An 18,125-nucleotide genomic window follows, 5' to 3' on the forward strand; every position below is an offset into this window, starting at 1 on the left:
AGGCCGGAGGAGCCAAGCTGCCGAGGAGAGCTGGAGAAATGGCAGAGAAGGTTCAGCAAAGGAAAAAAAAAAGCTCTGGCAGAGAAGGGGGTAGGAAATGGCTGTTGTTGTCAATTCCACCCGCCCACCTGTAGCCCGTAGCCTGCTGCTGCCGAAACGCACTAACACTGTAGCTGTGTCCTCTTATCCTAGCTTTCAGATGTGAAAGCTGTGCAGCATTAAGGCGGAAAAAAAAACGGGGCCTTCCTCGGGCCGGAGGCCTTAGGCGACCACCTCAGTCGCCTAAAGCTCGAGCCAGCCCTGGCTGGGTCAATCAGCTTTGTTTTCTTTGGAACTGAAATAATCATTTGTCGACCTTTGATTCCTTTATTTTATTAGTGAAGAGCTAATAATACAAGCCTATTTAGCTGAGAAAAAACGCATGGATCAGATGAATGCCATATATTGCAGAGCCTACAAAAGAATGCCCGCCACCGGCTGTCTTCAATTGATTTAACACTCCTTTGTTTATTATATGGGTAAGCTCAAAATAGAAATAGATTGTATGCGATTAAAGAAGTTATATATTTTTTAACTCTCATTTTCATTTTCTTACGTCCTTTTTTCGCCTATGAAAGAACTGGGAGGGAGGAAAAAGCCACCTCCACCTCTAATTAACATCCATATCCTTTCAACGTATCTTACCATCTTGTTTTTTATCCCACCTCCATAATTAACATTATACGTAATCAAGGGAAATTCATAAACACATGCGCGTATGTGGTTTGATTGTTGACGTGATTCAGTAAAACTGAGAAATTCTGAAATAAATGCCTTGAAAATAAATAGATAAGAAGGCCTTGAACATTGTCTTCAACAAGAGGTACATCTGGCGGTTGCCAGCTTACTCGTGTCTCTAACATATCTATATATATTACTCATGCATGGAAAGTGATGAGTTGGAAACTTTATAACATATCTAACCTATCTTTATAACAAGAGATATCCATGAACTTTATGCCACTACATAGATACTACAGCCACTATAGAACATTACACCCTCATACAAACATCCATTTTAAGGATCATAGCAACTATAAGCTATACTTTAACCCGTTACATCTTATTGGCATGCTCAGCAGAGATTCATGTGGCCCTTATAGCTTGACAATTATGGATAGAAATCCTGAGATTGATCAAGTGGATCTTTGTATTCAGTGGATGACAAATCATCACGAATTAATTTGGCTCTGATCTTCAATAAGGAGCTGCAGAACCCTAGGAAGTGGCGGCATGCTCACCTCCAGGACTCCCTCTAGGATCTGCACCACCTGTCCCATTGTTGGCCTGTCAGCTTCAGAGTCTTGAATGCACCAGCAAGCAACTCTGCAGACTCTGGTTAGCTCTTCAAGGTCGGCAGCACCTTTGAATCCATGGTCTCATAAGCTAAATATATCGCCTTCAACGACCTTTGTTGCCGCCCAGGACGGATAAAAGATTTTGCTCCCATCCGCAGAGTGCGCTGTGTTTCGCTTGCCTGATACCAGCTCAAAAAGCATCATCCCGAAGCTGTAGACGTCAACCTTGGAGGTGATTGGCAGGCCTGAAATCCACTCGGGTGCGAGATAGCCAATGGTTCCCCTTACGGTTGTCAGCACCCTGCTGAAGTCGCGACCGATGAGCTTCGCCATGCCAAAGTCTGCAACTTTGGCGCAGAAGTCCTTGTCGAGGAGTATGTTGTCTGGCTTTATGTCGCAGTGTATGATGCACTCCCTGCACTTCTCATGGAGGTAGGCTAATCCTCTCGCAATCCCAAGAATAATTTGATACCTCGTCTTCCAGTCCAGAACCGTGGATTTGTTTTGAAAAAGATGAGAGTCCAGGGAACCTCCGGACATGTACTCATAAACTAGAAGCCTTTTGCTGCCCTCGGTGCAGAGACCGCGAAGGTGAACCAGATTCACATGCTGGATAGCAGCCAATGTGCTCACTTCGGTTCGGAATTGCTTCTCCCCTTGTCTCAAGCCTTCAAGCTTCTTCACAGCTACTTCGGTTGAGTCAATTAATGTCCCTTTAAAAACGGAGCCAAAGCCACCGCTGCCCAACTTCTCAGAGAAGTTCTTGGTCACACGCTGCAAATCGCCATATGTAAACTGAATCAAAGAACCCTCAACTTGTTTTTCCATCCGAATTCGTTTCCTCCTTTGAAACGCCCAAATTAGTCCGACGAGAACACCCGAGATCCCAAGAATTCCACCGATGACACTAACAGTTAGATCTATTACCAACTTATGTGAGCTACTTGAAGCTGGGAAATCAGAGGCAGCGAGCCGGAGATGCAGAGTACCAGCTGCACTATCACCATCATAGAGTTGTTGAAGGTTCCGAATGTCCCCATTCCAAATTGAGCATCCACTCACATAAGCATACGCGTTGCATGAGCAGCTGTTCAAGCAAGCCTGTTCGCAATCTCTAGCACTCCCGACAGTCAAGTTCTGCGGATTGGCAGGCAATCTCATATTGGTCATCTCAACGAATCTATCCCCTTCTCCACCGGTCGAGCTTTTATTGCTGCATCGCAAACTGGTTTTCCTCACGCACCCTGATTTCCAAACATTGAACTCCCATTCTTCCATTGAAGCTGGTTCAAAACCATAGGAGCACCTGCAAATATTTGAGCTTTTCTGGTCGCAGATACCGAAAGCTCCACATAGAGAGTAGACATCACATTGAGCCGAAGGTTGAGTAAAGATTGCCTGCCACTCCTGGGCGCCGTTCAGCCAATACAATTGCCTTAATAGCCCTGATGAATCAGTCACAGTCCGGGTGATGAAAGAACTGTCGAGGATGGTATACGTGCCATACTTCCGCTGCTTGTCGTCGACGAAGGTGCAGTTGAAGGGAGTGTTTTCTGTGGTAGCAGGAAGTGCAGGGAAGTACCGGCCATTCCAAAGCCCACTTCGCCAATAAATTTCAGAACCATTCCACAGGAATACGAACTGATTGGATCCGTCGGGGTCCCAACCTAGAGCGAATGGCCCGGGGGCAGGGTTCTCAGGATTCTCCCATGAAGTGGTGCTCTGATACTCCCCTGTGATCTTGTTCACTCCAAGCCATCCTCCTGGCATCAAGGTGTCGGTTGGATGATCAAAACTCTGCCAAATTGTAGTGTTTAACCCATTTCTTATAACGAGATTTCCGGTATCCAGAAGCACAGCAACCGTGGAATTCGAGGTTGATGGAGTTGAATTGGATGACCAAACTGGGATTTTGGAACTGTTGAGAAGGACTAGTTCGCCGTCTTCTGAGATTTTTAGATCGGCAGAGGAGGTGTTGGAGATGGGTGTTGCTCTGTTCGCCACCCAGATTACAGTTTGGACAGGAATTGTTTTGTACCAGATACCTATGTAGTAGTTACGGGAGTTACCTGGTGTGAAGAACCCCAGCTCAAAGTTGCCTTCTTTGGACACTATGGTCTGGTTTCCGGAGACGGACTGGCCCAAAGAGATGCTATCAGTTGCTCCACCGTGTTGGATGTTGAGAGAAGAGAAGAGAAAGAAGAGAAGAAAGAAGGAGAGGGGGGAACATGGCCGTATCTCAGTATCCATGGGGGCAGAAGCATGCAACAGAAACCAGCCTGCCTATGTAAATATAGATTCACTTGAAAATATACAAAGAGCTAGGAAGTGTTTCAGGCAAGTATTGTGGAGACCAGATCTTGCATGTCTTTTTTTTTTCTTCCCCCTTCCTCTCTTTTCAGTCTTTACTAGTCATATCGTTACACCTGGTCAAAGAATCAGTTTGTGCAATGCTCGTTTTACCCTCTAACGGAACCCTTCTCTCTCGTGATAGATGGCCTGGACATGGGAGGATTTAAGTCATTTACAAATTTAGGGTTCATGAGAAGATTTGCTGATGGAAAGTTAACCCAAACAACAAGCAAGAACAAACAAATGAAGTGCAAGTAATGTTGGAAAAAGAGAGCGTAAGATAGTCCACAGCAAGTTGAATTCGTAAAAGTCTAGTTGCATGTTATTAAAATCTAGTACGCTTTCAAGTCCGTGTGGAAACTTCCAATGGAAAAAATCAAATATAGCTCCTTTGACTAGTCATACAATTACACATGGTCAAAGAATCAGTTGGGCAATAATCCTTTTACCCTGCAACCAAGTCCTTCTCTCATGATAGATGGCCTAGACGTGGATTCAAGTCATTTATATTTTTAGGGTTCATGAGAAGATTCACCGATGGAAAGTTAACCCAAACGACATGCAAGAACAAACAAATGAAGTTCAAGTAATGTTGGAAAAAGATGGTGTAAGACAGTCAAGCAAGGTGAATTATCAATTCATCTACTTGTCATGAAGATCTAGTACTGTCTTCAAGTTCATGTCAAAACTTCCCATGAAAAAAATCAATTGTAGCTTTGTCCTCCATTCAAGGCTAAATAGGCAGCCTTCAAGAGAGAGGTGATCAGTCCCGTTGGAAAATCTCATAGATTGCCCTAACGATTCCAACAAGCATGAGTCAAGTCAAAAAAGCCAATTTTAAGCAAATAGTTCTTTTGTCAAAAAAAAAAATAAAATCAAGTGGTTATGTTGCTCTGCTGCTGAATCTAGCAATAATTAAATTTAATCTCAAGAATACCAGTGCATTAAGTTTTGGTCAGCATGTTAAAATTTATCTTGACTGCCTATATAGATAAGTTATAGTCGTGTATTTGTACAAGATATTAAGATACAGACATATAGTAGAAACGGACAGCTAACAACTCCATGGACGATGGATCCCACACCCATCGTATGCGTCCAAACTCCACGTGACGCCTTCTTACCTCAGTTCTAACTTCTACGCATCGTCAACCTTCCGAAAGGGCAGGGAGTAAGCCCATCAAAGCTTCTATGAAACATCTTATGGGGACACGGGGAGTAAGTTAGAGAGAGAGAGAGAGCGGGGAGTAAGTTAGAGAGAGAGAGAGCGCCACTGAGAGAGTTCTTTCGGGGATTCTCTCGAACAGGTGGGTGGCTACGATGGTTAACCTTGAGAATGGGAGGAAGGCCACTTCTGAGGTAGGGAAGGAAGGGGTTCAGGCGAAGACGACGGGGACTAATGGTGGAGGGAGGGGTCCGACTTGGGCGGAGGTGCTCAAAGGTACGCCGAGACGCCAGGCATGGACTACTCATAAGATTTCTGACCAGGAGCTGGGATCGATACAGACTCGGTTCCCAGATGTCCTGGAGGTGGAGGAGGAAATGTTGGAGGAGTCTCAGGGTTTCTGGAAGGATTTGGCGGTCCTGGTGAGGAGCCTAGGGAGGCAGGTTCTAGCGGACTGGGTGGTGAAAGAGGTTCGCCGTGCTCTGAGGCTCGACTACGACCCGGAGTGCTTTACGATGATGGATGGGTACATGACCCTCCGCTTGGCCTGCGAGGACCATCGGGAGGCGGCGGTGAAGTTTGGTCCATGGATGGTTGCTGGACAGGTTCATGCTATGGAACGATGGCGTCCAAATTTCGTTCCCGGTAGGGATGATATCGGCAGAGGTGTTGTTTGGCTGAGGCTGCCCCAGCTCCCCCTGGAGTTTTGGAGGACGCCGATTATTCTACAACTGGCAGCGAAGGCCGGGAAGCCGCTGGAGGTGGATTCGTTTACGGATCAGAGGAAGAAGATGGGCTTTGCAAGAGTGAAGATTGAACTGGATCTCAAGGAGCCGTTGCGTCCTGGATTATTTGTGAAAGAGAGAGGATGGATCGGAGACAAAGTTCTGGCAGGATTTCCTTTACGAAAACCTGCCATCCCTATGTTATAAGTGTGGCCGGGTGGGTCACTATGAGGATAAATGCAGTTGGAACTTTCCGGCAGCGAGGGAACTGGAACCGGTGGAGATTTTGGGGGATGAGGCGACGGAGGATGGGCTCAACCCTATGGATACCTTGGGTAAGAGGGAGGCAAAGGGGAAGGGAACTATGGGGGCTCCGCCTTTCGGCCCGTGGCTGGTCACTCATAGAATCCGCCCTCCCTGGCCGGTAAATGGAGGGAATAGGTCGAAGAAGATACCTGAGCATGGTGGCGGGTTGGACCCGACTGTGCTGCCGGCGCGTTCGGAGTGGAGCCCGGCGGTGAAGGGATCGGGTGTGGCAAGTGCTCCGGTGGTCCATGGCGGATGGCAGAAATTGACTAAATTTGCCCGTTGAAAGACGCCGGAGAGCTTCCAAGCAGGTCCATCCTCGACGGCCCCGTCCAGTGGAGTGGGTCGCCCCGGGGGGGCTACGGAGTCTCAGGCCAGGGTGAGCCAGCGAGCTGACCCAACTCGAACCAATCAGACCGGGGGCTCTGAACCGGACGGTCCGGCTGGCGAGCAGGCCAATGGGCCATATCCAGAGCGGGCTAGCCAAAGCCCGATCCGTGGTTGGGTTGGTGTCGAGCAAAGCCCGCATCCGGTCGAGAGGGTTCCGCCCGTTACACCAGGGATACATGAGGCGGGCCCGAGCTCACTCAAACGGAACCGAAGCCCGACTTCAGGTAAGCTTGTGGTGGATGATTTATATTTACTCAGATCCAACGGCGGAGACACTCCGACAGAGGGGATGAGGCGTCTCGACGGCAAGGATCGCCGACAAAGCCGTAGCTCGCCTCCGCCGACCACGCCGAAGACTGAGCAGCCGACTGGAGCGGCGTTGCTGGTCGGGGTAGGACGAGAAGGTGTATTGGCAACGCCGAGAATGGTTCCATGGCTCGGTTCCGCTGTGGACTCATCGGCGCAGGTGGCAGCGGGTGGAGTGCAGTCGCCGGAGCTGGTGGGAGACACGATTCAGCCCATGGCTGGGGGAAACGACGACGGCAGGGTGGAAGCAGGGGGAGCGATGCCTTCGGCAACAGTGCCCGATCTGATCTCTGTGGATGAAGTGTGCCGTTTGGCACAGAGTAACAGTGCACAGGAGGAAGGGGAACATCTCCATATCCTGTCCCAATTGATGGCAGCTGTGAAGCAGGTGAACCCAGTGGACTTGGCAAGTGGAGGGAATTCCGAGGAGGCGGTGTTCCACGAATGCAACCCCGGGGTAGGAGGTTGTGATAAATCCATGGGTGAATTATGAAGGTCCTTCTATGGAATTGCCGTGGAGCCGGAAAGCCTTCTTTCGCCCCGGCTTTTCGTAGGGTTGTGCAGCAGCACAATCTGGACATTTGTGTTGTATTGGAAATCCGGTTGTCGGGACGGAGCCTACAGAAGGCTAGGAGAGCGGTACCGAGGTCATGGGGATTCTATTCAGTGGAGTCTCAAGGGCTATCGGGAGGTATTATTGTTACTTGGGCGCAGGGACCATGTAAAGTGGACATTTTTCATCTATGTACCCAGGAGGTGATTATGGTGATTTCGGAGGGCAGTACGAGGCCTTGGGTATTTGCTGCGGTGTATGCCAGTACTGATTTCAGGGTGCGACGGATACTGTGGGAGGAGGTGTCTCAGCTGATCAGTTTGGGTTATCCTATGTTAGTAGCAGGTGATTTTAATTGCATTACAGATCCCTCTGAAAAGATGGGGGAAAACCGTTTACCTATGAGAGGAAGATTACGGAGTTTCAGGACTTTCTGACATTGACTGGATTGATTGATCTGGAATTTTTGGGCCCCAGGTATACATGGTGTAATAATCAGCAGGGTCGGGCTAGAGTGTGGGAGCGACTTGACAGAACTTATGGGACCGCTGGATGGGTCCAGTGCTTTCCGGATCATCGGGTGAGCCATCTATTTAGGATAGCATCTGATCATTGTCCTCTATTGGTGAGCACAGATGTACACATTCCAGTCCAACCCCCCTTCAGATTTGAGAAGATGTGGCTATGCTATCCGCGGTCATGGGGGATGGTGAGGGAGGCATGGAGTACACCAGTCAGGGGTGATGCTATGTACCGCGTGTCCCGGAGATTGGAGCTGACAAGGAGACGGTTGAGGAGGTGGAATCGTGAGGAGGTTGGAGATATCTTCAGGAGGATTGAGGAGTCAGAGGAGGCTATTACCAGATTACAGATGCAGGAGGCTCGGGGGGGGGGGGGGGGGTCTAGTGGAGGGGGAGATGGTAGAGCTGAGGTCACTTTTGACATTGCATGACTGCCTCCTTAGACAGCAGGAGATTTTTTGGAGACAGAAATCGAGGGCTCAGTGGATTGTGGAGGGGGATAGAAACACCAGGTTTTTCCCCCAGGCGACAGTTATTAGGAGGTATCAGAACAGGATCAGAGCCATCAGGGGTGAGGATGGGCAGCTGTCAGAGGATCCAGATGTAATTCAGAGGACTGTGATGAGTTTTTTCAGGGCTAGGTGGACTGAACAGACTATAGGGGGGAGACCTGTGGATGTTCCACCGCCTTCGATAGGGGTATCTGAGGATGAGACTGATGCACTGATTAGGCCGGTGTCGGAGAGGAAGATCAGAGAGACGATGTGGTCCCTAGAGGGGGACAAGGCCCCGGGGCCGGATGGCTTTCCCCCGCTGTTCTTCTAGAGATACTGGATGATTGTAGGACGAGATGTGACGGCGGCCATACAGCAGTTTTTTGATACGGCAGTGATGGCAGTAGATTGGCAACGGACCTTTATTACCTTGATTTCGAAGCGGCAGGACGCTATGGAGCCGAGTCATTATCGCCCGATTAGCCTTTGTACGACCTTATACAAGGCTACGGCGAAGATCATTGCCGCTAGGTTGAGAGTTGTTCTCCCTAGACTTATCGGTCCTGAGCAGGGGGCCTTCCTGGAGGGGCGGAGCATATCTGACAATATGCTTATTGCCCAGGAGTTCATGTTTGATCTCGGTAGGGCCCCGATGAGGGGTAGCTTGATGGGGATCAAACTTGATATGGAGCGGGCCTATGACAGGATGAGATGGAATTTCTTGCAGCAGTCCCTGCAGGGGTTTGGCTTTCCTGAGACATGGATTAGATGGGTTATGGGCTGCATTCGGATCCCTTCCTTTGCCATTCTGGTGAACGGTACGCCATCCCGGTTCTTTGTGTCATCAGGAGGGTTGCGCCAGGGCTGCCCCCTATCCCCGCTATTGTTTATTATATGTGTAGATGTCTTGTCCAGATCCCTACGCCAGGCAGTGGACACTCAGGAGTTGGAGGCTTATAGACCGGTGGCTGGGGCCCCTGCGATATCTCACTTGCTCTTCGCCGATGACTGTTTGCTTCTCGCCAGGGCGATGCGGCAGGCGGCCCGGGTTATAGGTCAGATTCTTCGGGACTACTGTGCAGCATCAGGACAGAGGGTCAACTTGACCAAGTCAGCTATCATTTTTAGCCCGAAGATTAGATTGGCGATGAAGCACTTGATATTGGAGACTTTGGGGGTGGGTGAGCAGGAGGGCACGATGACGTATTTGGGCATTCCATTGTCTGACCGGCGGCTGCGGAGTGGGGATTGTTTGCCTATCGAGCTTTGTATCAGACACAGATTAGCGGGGTGGCAAATGCATACATTATCTATGGCGGGGAGGACCACCTTGGTGCGTTCGGTTCTTACATCGGTTCCTGTCTATCTACTTTCCAATGCCATTGTCCCGGTGAGATTCCTGCGATCCCTGGAGCAGTTGTTCAGGGATTTTATATGGGGGAGGAGCAGTGGTAGAGGTGGCGTTCACTTGATGGCATGGGAGGTGGTGTGCCAGCCGACTAGCTGTGGTGGACTGGGGGTTCAAGCCCTTGTAGTGAGGCGTGAGGTGTTAGTAGCCAGACATGTGGCTAGATTTGTGCTTGAGCCCGAGAGTCTATGGTCCTCGCTGATGAGGGCTAAGTACGGCGCCTTGGTACCGGGTGTGCGAGTGGGACGTCGTCATTCCCCGGTGTGGAGGGAGATGTGTGCCAGAGCTACGGTGGTGCTTCCGAAGATCGGATGGGCTATTGGCGACGGTCGGTCTATCGATGTGCTGGAGGATAGGTGGGTGACTGAATTACCGCTTTGCTGTATGCCGACCATGGTGGACTCGACGAGATTAGCAGGGTGGAGGGTCAGTGACCTATTGGATGCTGAGGGGGGGCGATGGAGGAAGGAGTTGGTTCGGGAGATATTTGGGGAGCAGTTGGCAGAGTTGGTCTTGGCCCGAGCGACCCCTACTGGGGGAGGCGGATAGGCTAGTATGGATATCGACGGGGCGGTCACGGGTGCGAGCTAGAGATCTTCATGCATTGATTAGAAGGGAGCCAGTTCGACAGATTGAGGGGCGGTGGATATGGAGGATGCGGGTTCATCCGCGAGTGGCACTCTTCATCTGGAAGGTGGCTTGGGGTTGCCTTCCGACTAGGAGTTTGTTAGCTCGGCGTGGTATGAGGATCTCTCAGTGTTGTGAGGAGTGTGCAGATATCGAGGAGACTATGGAGCATGTTCTTTTGCAGTGCCCTAGGGCCCGAGAGATATGTAGGAGGTCACCGATTCCGCTACCGACCTCGGTGATTTCGACTCAGGATCTGATCCATCTGTTGAGAGATTCCATGAGGCGTCCCAGATCTGCTAAGGCAGGGATTTTTGTGGCGTACCTATCCTACCATATATGGTTGGACAGGAACACCGGTATATTTGAGGGGAGGAGGTCGCCTTCGAGGATGGTGGTAGACCGAGCGATGCTGCTTGCGAGGGAGGTTATTGGGGCAGCTGCGGTAGTCACTTCTGGGCTGGTCAGGGACATCTGGGGTGCTCATCACGCTGTTTCAGCGCCACGGTTTGCCCTTGTTTTTTGGGCACCCCACCCCCTGGCTATCTCAAAATGAATTTTGACGGCAGCAGGTCGGTAGATGGTATGTGTGGAGGGGTCGGATTTGTGATCAGGGACCATCTCGGTAGGATGATAGCAGCAGGAGGACGGCGCACGCCAGGATTTACAGTGGTTGGAGCAGAGCTGCAGGCAGCCTCGGAGGGTATATCCTATGCGAGGCAGATACTCGGGGCCGAGCGGGTGTACCTCGAGGGTGACTCATCGGTGGTGATTGATTGGATTCGGGGAGTGGATCGGTTTGGGGATGGCCACCCCCTCATCCGAGAGTCCCGTAGGGTGGCTCAGATGATGGTTGACTTTCAGGCGGTACATGTGTTTAGGGAGGCGAACCGTGCAGCAGACTGGGTCGCCTCCTACGTCGCCCGGCACTCTGGTGATTTTCTGTGGACGTCTGATGTAGACGTCCCTCCACAGTTGTACTTTTTACTTTCCTGTGATTTGGAGGGTTGTACTCACATTCGAGCTATATGAGATGAGTAGCTGTTTTACCAAAAAAAAAAATGCAGTTTTATCCAATATTAAATAACGTATCAATTGCCCTTCAATGCCGTTAGGAATAGTCTATTTAGGTGACGACAACTTGTGAATGGTTGGTAAAGAAATTAAGGGCTCCTTGCTTCGTGATAAAAGGAAAAAAAAGTATCGTCAATAAAAAAATAAAAAATATAATTTTTATTTAGTTTGAGTTAAAAAAAGAGAGATAAAAATGTAGCATTTTCATGAGAATAAGGTTTCTATGTTTTCTATAAAATAAAAATCTATGGGAGACATGGAAAAGTTATTTTCCTACCGATTGAAAATTAGGGTCTTTATTTTTCAAAAGTACCCTTAAGCCATCAAAATTCATGGATAATATTTTTTTCTTTATTATATTTATAATAGATATTTTATATATTTTTTTCAGAAAAGTAAATGCTAACCAAACATAAGCCATTCTCGAATGTGCTACTTTTTTATGATCAATCAAATATACCAAAATCATTTTTTCAAGCGTCATATTTATAGAAATTATTTTTAAAAAAATAATCCAGTGAAAAAAAAATTTCGTTAACCAAATGAGTCCTAAGAGGTTCCTCTCATTTGGTCAGGAAGAGTTGGTTATTATGGAGACCTCCGTCTTCATATCCGAACGCTAAGGGCATGTGTTAGATGAATTGTCCTAGAAATTAATAAGATGATACATATTCTCAAGAGTTAAGAATTTGAGCCATGTGTCATTGGTGATTAATTCCTAAATGCTCCTGATCGATAGAACATCACGAGGATGGTGATTGATCCGATCAAATTAGTGCACAGATCGTTTTTCTTTTGGATGGATGAGTCTCGAGTCCACAGTGTAGGGACACTGGAGTGATAGTGCAGGTGTTTGTTAGAGAACAAGTGTACTGAGCGTGACCAAACCAAGAAGTCATTTGGATGTCTATTCACTCGTCAGTGACTTACTTGATGTTGCAGTAGTGTGACTGATCCTTTGACCTGCGGTGTTTCGGCTATTCACAGAGAGGTTGCTGTAGTTTGACTGCAGTAGGTTCACTGTAGGAGTAGGGTATGCATGTAAATGGAATCTATCGATCTTGGTAGATAAGGAGTGGTCCTATGTGATTAATGAGACTGAGTTCGTGAGACCTCGGCCGGGGCAGTATGTACAGTGGAAAAGGAGTTTTCCACTCTCGAACTTAAGTCGAATAAATCTTGACATATGACAGACGAAGGAGTTTGACGAGTTATCCATGACCTCCGTCTTGTATAAGTGATTGGTGGATTTAATACTATATTAAAATAAATATTTGTAAAAAAAGAAAAAAAATTATATTTGGTACACCATTATATGTATTAGTGTATAGACTTTATATAAAAATAATAATAATATTAGGAACAAATGTCAAGAGTTTGATATTGATTGTCGTCACCCTCATGCAATAGATTAAAAATTAAGAAAGTGTAGCCGCCCTTAATCTTAAAAAAAAAAGAAGTCAAGAATGACGTTGTGATAGACGTTGGGAGTTGGGACATCATGAACATATTTATCGCACTTTATGCTTTGCTTGCATTAAATACTGAAGGATAGAGATAGAGAGAGCAAGGGTTTGACTGTGACATTCCACCTGAATGAGCTAAGAGGGACGGAGAAAAGGAGAAAAGAAAGCGAGACAATACCTCTGTTAATTTGTTTTACTGCCCATCTTTTATAGCTCGTTTGGCCCGTGAATTTTTTTTTTCATAAAAATAAGATTTTTGAAATATAGATTTCTAAAAAGAGAATGCCTGAAAAAATATTTTTGATATATTTGATTGACCATAAAAAAGTGACAAATTTTTAGAGTACCTATGTCCATCCATTTTTCTAAAAAAGTTATGTGTAACTCTTATTATACCTTTAGTAAAAATTAAATCTTTAATGCTTTGAATCAAATAAGGATTCTTGATTTGGTGCTGAAGGGCTTTTTTGAAAAAAATAAAAATATTTCAATTTTCGGATCACAGAAAAATAACTTTCTCATGTTTTTTATGGGAATGACTTTTTCGAGAAACGTGGAAATCATATTTCTACAGGAATACAACTTTTTCATTTTTCTCCTTTGAAAACTCCAACCAAACAAGAGACATCTCTTTACTTTTCTGTTGACTATATTTTTCTCCCTTCTTTTTCCGCGAACCAAACGAGCCCTTACATATCAACAGATGGCACATTTGGTGATTGATAAGGAAAAAAGCTAAGCCTCGCCTCTCTATTATTTGCATGATTATTGGTGGTGGTATATATGGAGGTTGCAGAACGACTGAATTGTGCCGTTTTACCGTTCTACATCAACTAGTTGTGGCACTTAAGTTTCACGAGATTTGTTCGGACTCACATTATTTTCTTTTTCCTTTTACCTGAGAGAAAGAGAGGGAAACCCACCAGTATTGCTACTCTGCGTAGTTTCCGTCGAGTTTGAGCATCCTGGCACTCGGGTCTCTGAAACTGAAACCTCCCCCAGCTTTAAATGAATCCTGCCACTCGGGCCGATGAGACCGAGTTTAATTTCATGTCATCCGATGTCTATTAAGTTTGAACTAGTCCGGACATTTGGCTCGGTGAGACTAGTTTTTAATTCTAAATGCAAATACTTACACACATCCCCTTTCAGGGCAAAATATTGCATTTAGTGTTTATGTAGGATATCTCTGATTCAGTTGCATCCTTCTTTAATTAATATGCCCAGATCATGTTTTACAAGTTTTGACATTTACTAGTTAGGATGCTGATAGTGCAAATGCACGTAACAACCGATGAAGATTTTACCTATAAAGTTAATATGGGAATTGAAAACTTGGGATGGTCACTTTTATATAGTGTGGTGATATCTTATGCTATTGGTGATGTTATTGCTCTTATTTGTTGCTATTGCCTCTCACCAAAGAAGAAAAGGCCAACCAAGGCGTCCACTCCAAATCTCCTGCCCACGATCTCAGCCACACCTAGTTTAAAGAATCCAACCAAAGAAAGAAAGGTCAACCAAGGCCTCCACTCCAAATCTTTTACCCGCGATCTCAACCGCACATAGTTTGGAGAATCCAATTAAAGAAGAAAAAACCAACCAACCCATTGAATATTTTCAGTATTTTTAGAATTATTGCCCTAAACTTTTTGCTTTATTTTTCTTGTCTTTCTACTTATGTATGGCTCACCCTTATTATATAAAGGTCCCACTCCCTTGTATTGGATTCATCTATAGTTTTGAGTAATAAAATTGTTCCACAAATTTCTTTTTGGTGTGATCACAAGAGAGCAACGTGCTTGTTTTTTCTCTTCCATCCTTCATCGAAGGCGACATGTTTGCTTCGACCTGCTTCTCCTGCGTCAGAATGCATGGAAGTCTGTAGTTTTCATATGGCAGTTGTGTTACTGGAAAAATAACTATAGATTTATTTATTTATTGCCCTTTAGTTAAATTTTTAGATAAAATCGGCAAAACCTTGTTAATTATAAGTGAATTATATTTGGAAATAATTATTTACAGGTAATAATGAATGTTTTATGGTTCATTGACCCCTAATTCATAAGTTTGACGTAAACAGGATGTAACTGATGAAGTTTGATGGAATAATAGTAATTTTTAGACAATAATCTGTCATAGATCAAATAGTATGATGGATATAATATACTTAAATGGAAAAGAATTTTAAAAAAATCAAATTTTGTATTCCGCATGGCAAAAGCACCTATCGTAAATACGACATACTTTCTTCTTTTTGTCTGTTAGCAGTTGCTTGTCTTCTTTCTGTCTCCCCCATAGATTCCCATTTATATGATGACGACAAGCTAGAATAATTTGCAGAGAGTAAGAATTCCGTCTTGAGGACACTATCATGTATAGGGCAACTAAAAGCCTAAAATATCACTAATGTTTCTTTTTTTTCTTCTTCAGACGAACTTGTACTATAAGTAGTGTCCTATTCAACTAGAAATGAGACTTTTGGAATCCACATGGTTGCTGCTAGTCTCAGGGCGATGCCGATACGGACCGTCTCAGTGGATCTGTAAGTTAATAGGCAAAGGTCAAAGAGCTAACCGGATTGGCTCTAACCGGATTTTTCAATACTTAAGTTATAGAAGATTATCCCTATGATGTTTAAGTTAGAAAAGGTTATTGATGGAAAGTTAGAAGGAAGAAAAATTATTTTTTTCTGACTTAAACATCGGAGGGTTCGGCCAGAACCAATCTGGTGTGCTCTTTGGCCCTTGCCTAGTATCTTGCAGGTCTACGGAGTTGGTCTGCATTGGGGTTTTAGGACGGGCGGCAGCACATACAATTCTTAAACTTATTATATATTTTGAATGTAACATTTTATTTTTATGATTAATGTTTTTCTTTCTTTTTTATTTTTCTTTTAATTAAAGGCCAGTGAAATTGAATTACCCGTGTGTGACATTGATAGATGGGTTCCTCGGGCTATATACATGGCCGCCGACGCTTGTCTGTACCATATAACCGGGTCAATCAGCTTTGTTTTTCTTTGAAACTGAAATAATCATTTGTCGGCCTCTGATTCTTTTATTTTATTAGCGAAGAGCTAATAATACAAGCCTACTTAGCTAGAAAAAAAGCACATGGATCAGATGAATGCCATATATTGTAGAGCCTACAAAAGAATGCCCGCCACCAGCAGTCTTCAATTCTTATTTTCTTAAGCACAAGATAGAAATAAATTGCATGCGATTAAAGAAGGAAGTTATATATTTTCTTAATTCTTATTTTCATGGTCTTACGTCGTTTCTTCGTCTATGAAAGAAGCGGGAGGGAGGAAAAAGCCGCCGCCACCTCTAATTAACATCCGGTGGTATGATTGTTGACGTGATGCAGTAAAACGGAGAAATTCTGAAATAAATGCCTTGAAAATAAATAGATAAGCAGGTCTTGAACATTGTCTTCAACAAGAGGTACATCCGGTGGTTGCCAGCTTACTCGTGTATCTAACATATCTATATAACTCATGCTTGGAAAGTGATGAGTTGAAAACTTCATAACATATCTAACCTATCTTTATAACAAGAGATATCCATGAACTTTATGCCACTACAAAGATACTGCAGCCACTATAGAACGATACACCCTCATACAAACATCCATCTTAAGGATCAATGGATCATAACAACTATAAGCTCTTCTTCAACCCGTTACATGTTATTGACATGCTCAGCGAAGAACCATGTGCCCCATACAGCTTGACACCTATTGAAGGAAATCCTGAGATTGATCAAGTGGATCGTTGTATTCAGTTGATGACAAATGATAAATATGTATTAATACATAAATATACGATATAGTATAATATTGCTGTAATATAATATAATATTAGTATAATATAATAATATAATATTATATACTATAGTATAATAATTTAATATAATATAATATTAAATTATTTAACATAATATATCAGTTGATGACAAATGATAACAAATTTGGCTCTGATCTTCCGCGAGAAGCTGAAGAGACCTAGGAATTGGCGGCAAGCTCACCTCCAGGACTCCCTCCAGGATCTGCACCACCTGTCCCATTGTTGGCCTGTTAGATTCAGAGCCTTGAATGCACCAGCAAGCAACTCTGCAGACTCTGGTTAGCTCTTCAAGGTCGGCAGAACCATTCAATCTCTGGTCTAATAAGCTAAATATATCGCCTTCAACGACCTTTGTTGCCGCCCAGGACGGATAAAAGATTTTGCTCCCATCTGCAGAGTGCGATGCGTTTCGCTTGCCAGATATCAGCTCAAAAAGCATCATCCCGAAGCTGTAGACGTCAACCTTGGAGGTGATTGGCAGGCCTGAAATCCACTCGGGTGCAGATAGCCAATGGTTCCCCTTATGGTTGTCAGCACCCTGCTGAAGTCGCGACCGATGAGCTTCGCCATGCCAAACTCTGCAACTTTGGCGCAGAAGTCCTTGTCGAGGAGTATGTTGTCTGGCTTTATGTCGCAGTGTATGATGCACTCCCTGCACTTCTCATGGAGGTAGGCTAATCCTCTCGCAATCCCAAGAATAATTTGATACCTCGTCTTCCAGTCCAGAACCGTGGATTTGTTTTGAAAAAGATGGAGAGTCCAGGGAACCTCCGGACATGTACTCATAAACTAGAAGCCTTTTGCTGCCCTCGGTGCAGAAACCGCGAAGGTGAACCAGATTCACATGCTGAATAGCAGCCAATGTGCTCACTTCGGTTCGGAATTGCTTCTCCCCTTGTCTCAAGCCTTCAAGCTTCTTCACAGCTACTTCGGTTGAATCAATTAATGTCCCTTTGAAAACAGAGCCAAAGCCTCCGCTGCCCAACTTCTCAGAGAAGTTCTTGGTCACACGCTGCAAATCGCCATATGTAAACTGAATCAAAGAACCCTCGACTTGTTTTGCCATCCGAATTCGTTTCCTCCTTTGAAACGCCCAAATTAGTCCGACGAGAACACCCGAGACAGCGAGCCGGAGATACACAGTTCCTGTTACAACCCTCCGGTTTGTCACCAGCCTTACAGATGCACTCATCCAAATCAACCTCTGCTGCACAGCAAGCATCACACCTTCTAGCATCTTCCTCACATGGGAATTCAACAACTGAATCAGTTTTCCTTAACAAACTGTAACAGATCTTCCTTCCGGAAGATTCATCTTTCAGTCTATATAAGCATCTCCCCTGTATTCCATCTTATGGACTACTGAAATGAAATGAAATTCTTTTCCTCTTCTTCTTCTCTTTCTGCTACTATTCCAGAGGAGTATCAGTAACTGGCACCATGCCATGCCAGTTACTGTTCACTAATGTTTCAGCTGCGAACTTCTCAGTTCCCTTATTTCATCAGTTCCAGATCCACTATCATCATCATAGAGTTGTTGAAGGTTCCGGAGGT

General features: G+C 45.3%; 1 protein-coding gene and 1 pseudogene across 1 annotated transcript; both read right to left on the reverse strand.

Annotated features, from left to right (window-relative positions):
• Nucleotides 1–763: 763 nt before the first annotated feature.
• On the reverse strand, nt 764–3,755 carry LOC120110565 (annotated as a pseudogene).
• Nucleotides 3,756–16,129: 12,374 nt separating this feature from the next.
• LOC113460916 (G-type lectin S-receptor-like serine/threonine-protein kinase At2g19130) lies at nt 16,130–17,687 on the reverse strand. Its single transcript, XM_039125874.1, is given in 4 exon segments — nt 16,130–16,477; nt 16,753–17,075; nt 17,078–17,321; nt 17,323–17,687. Coding segments are annotated over 4 exon segments (897 nt in total). The 5' UTR covers nt 17,638–17,687; the 3' UTR covers nt 16,130–16,462.
• Between the last annotated feature and the right edge of the window lie 438 nt (nt 17,688–18,125).

The sequence above is a fragment of the Phoenix dactylifera genome, chromosome 4, assembly GCF_009389715.1.
Source record: "Phoenix dactylifera cultivar Barhee BC4 chromosome 4, palm_55x_up_171113_PBpolish2nd_filt_p, whole genome shotgun sequence".
NCBI classification, from domain to species: domain Eukaryota; kingdom Viridiplantae; phylum Streptophyta; class Magnoliopsida; order Arecales; family Arecaceae; genus Phoenix; species Phoenix dactylifera.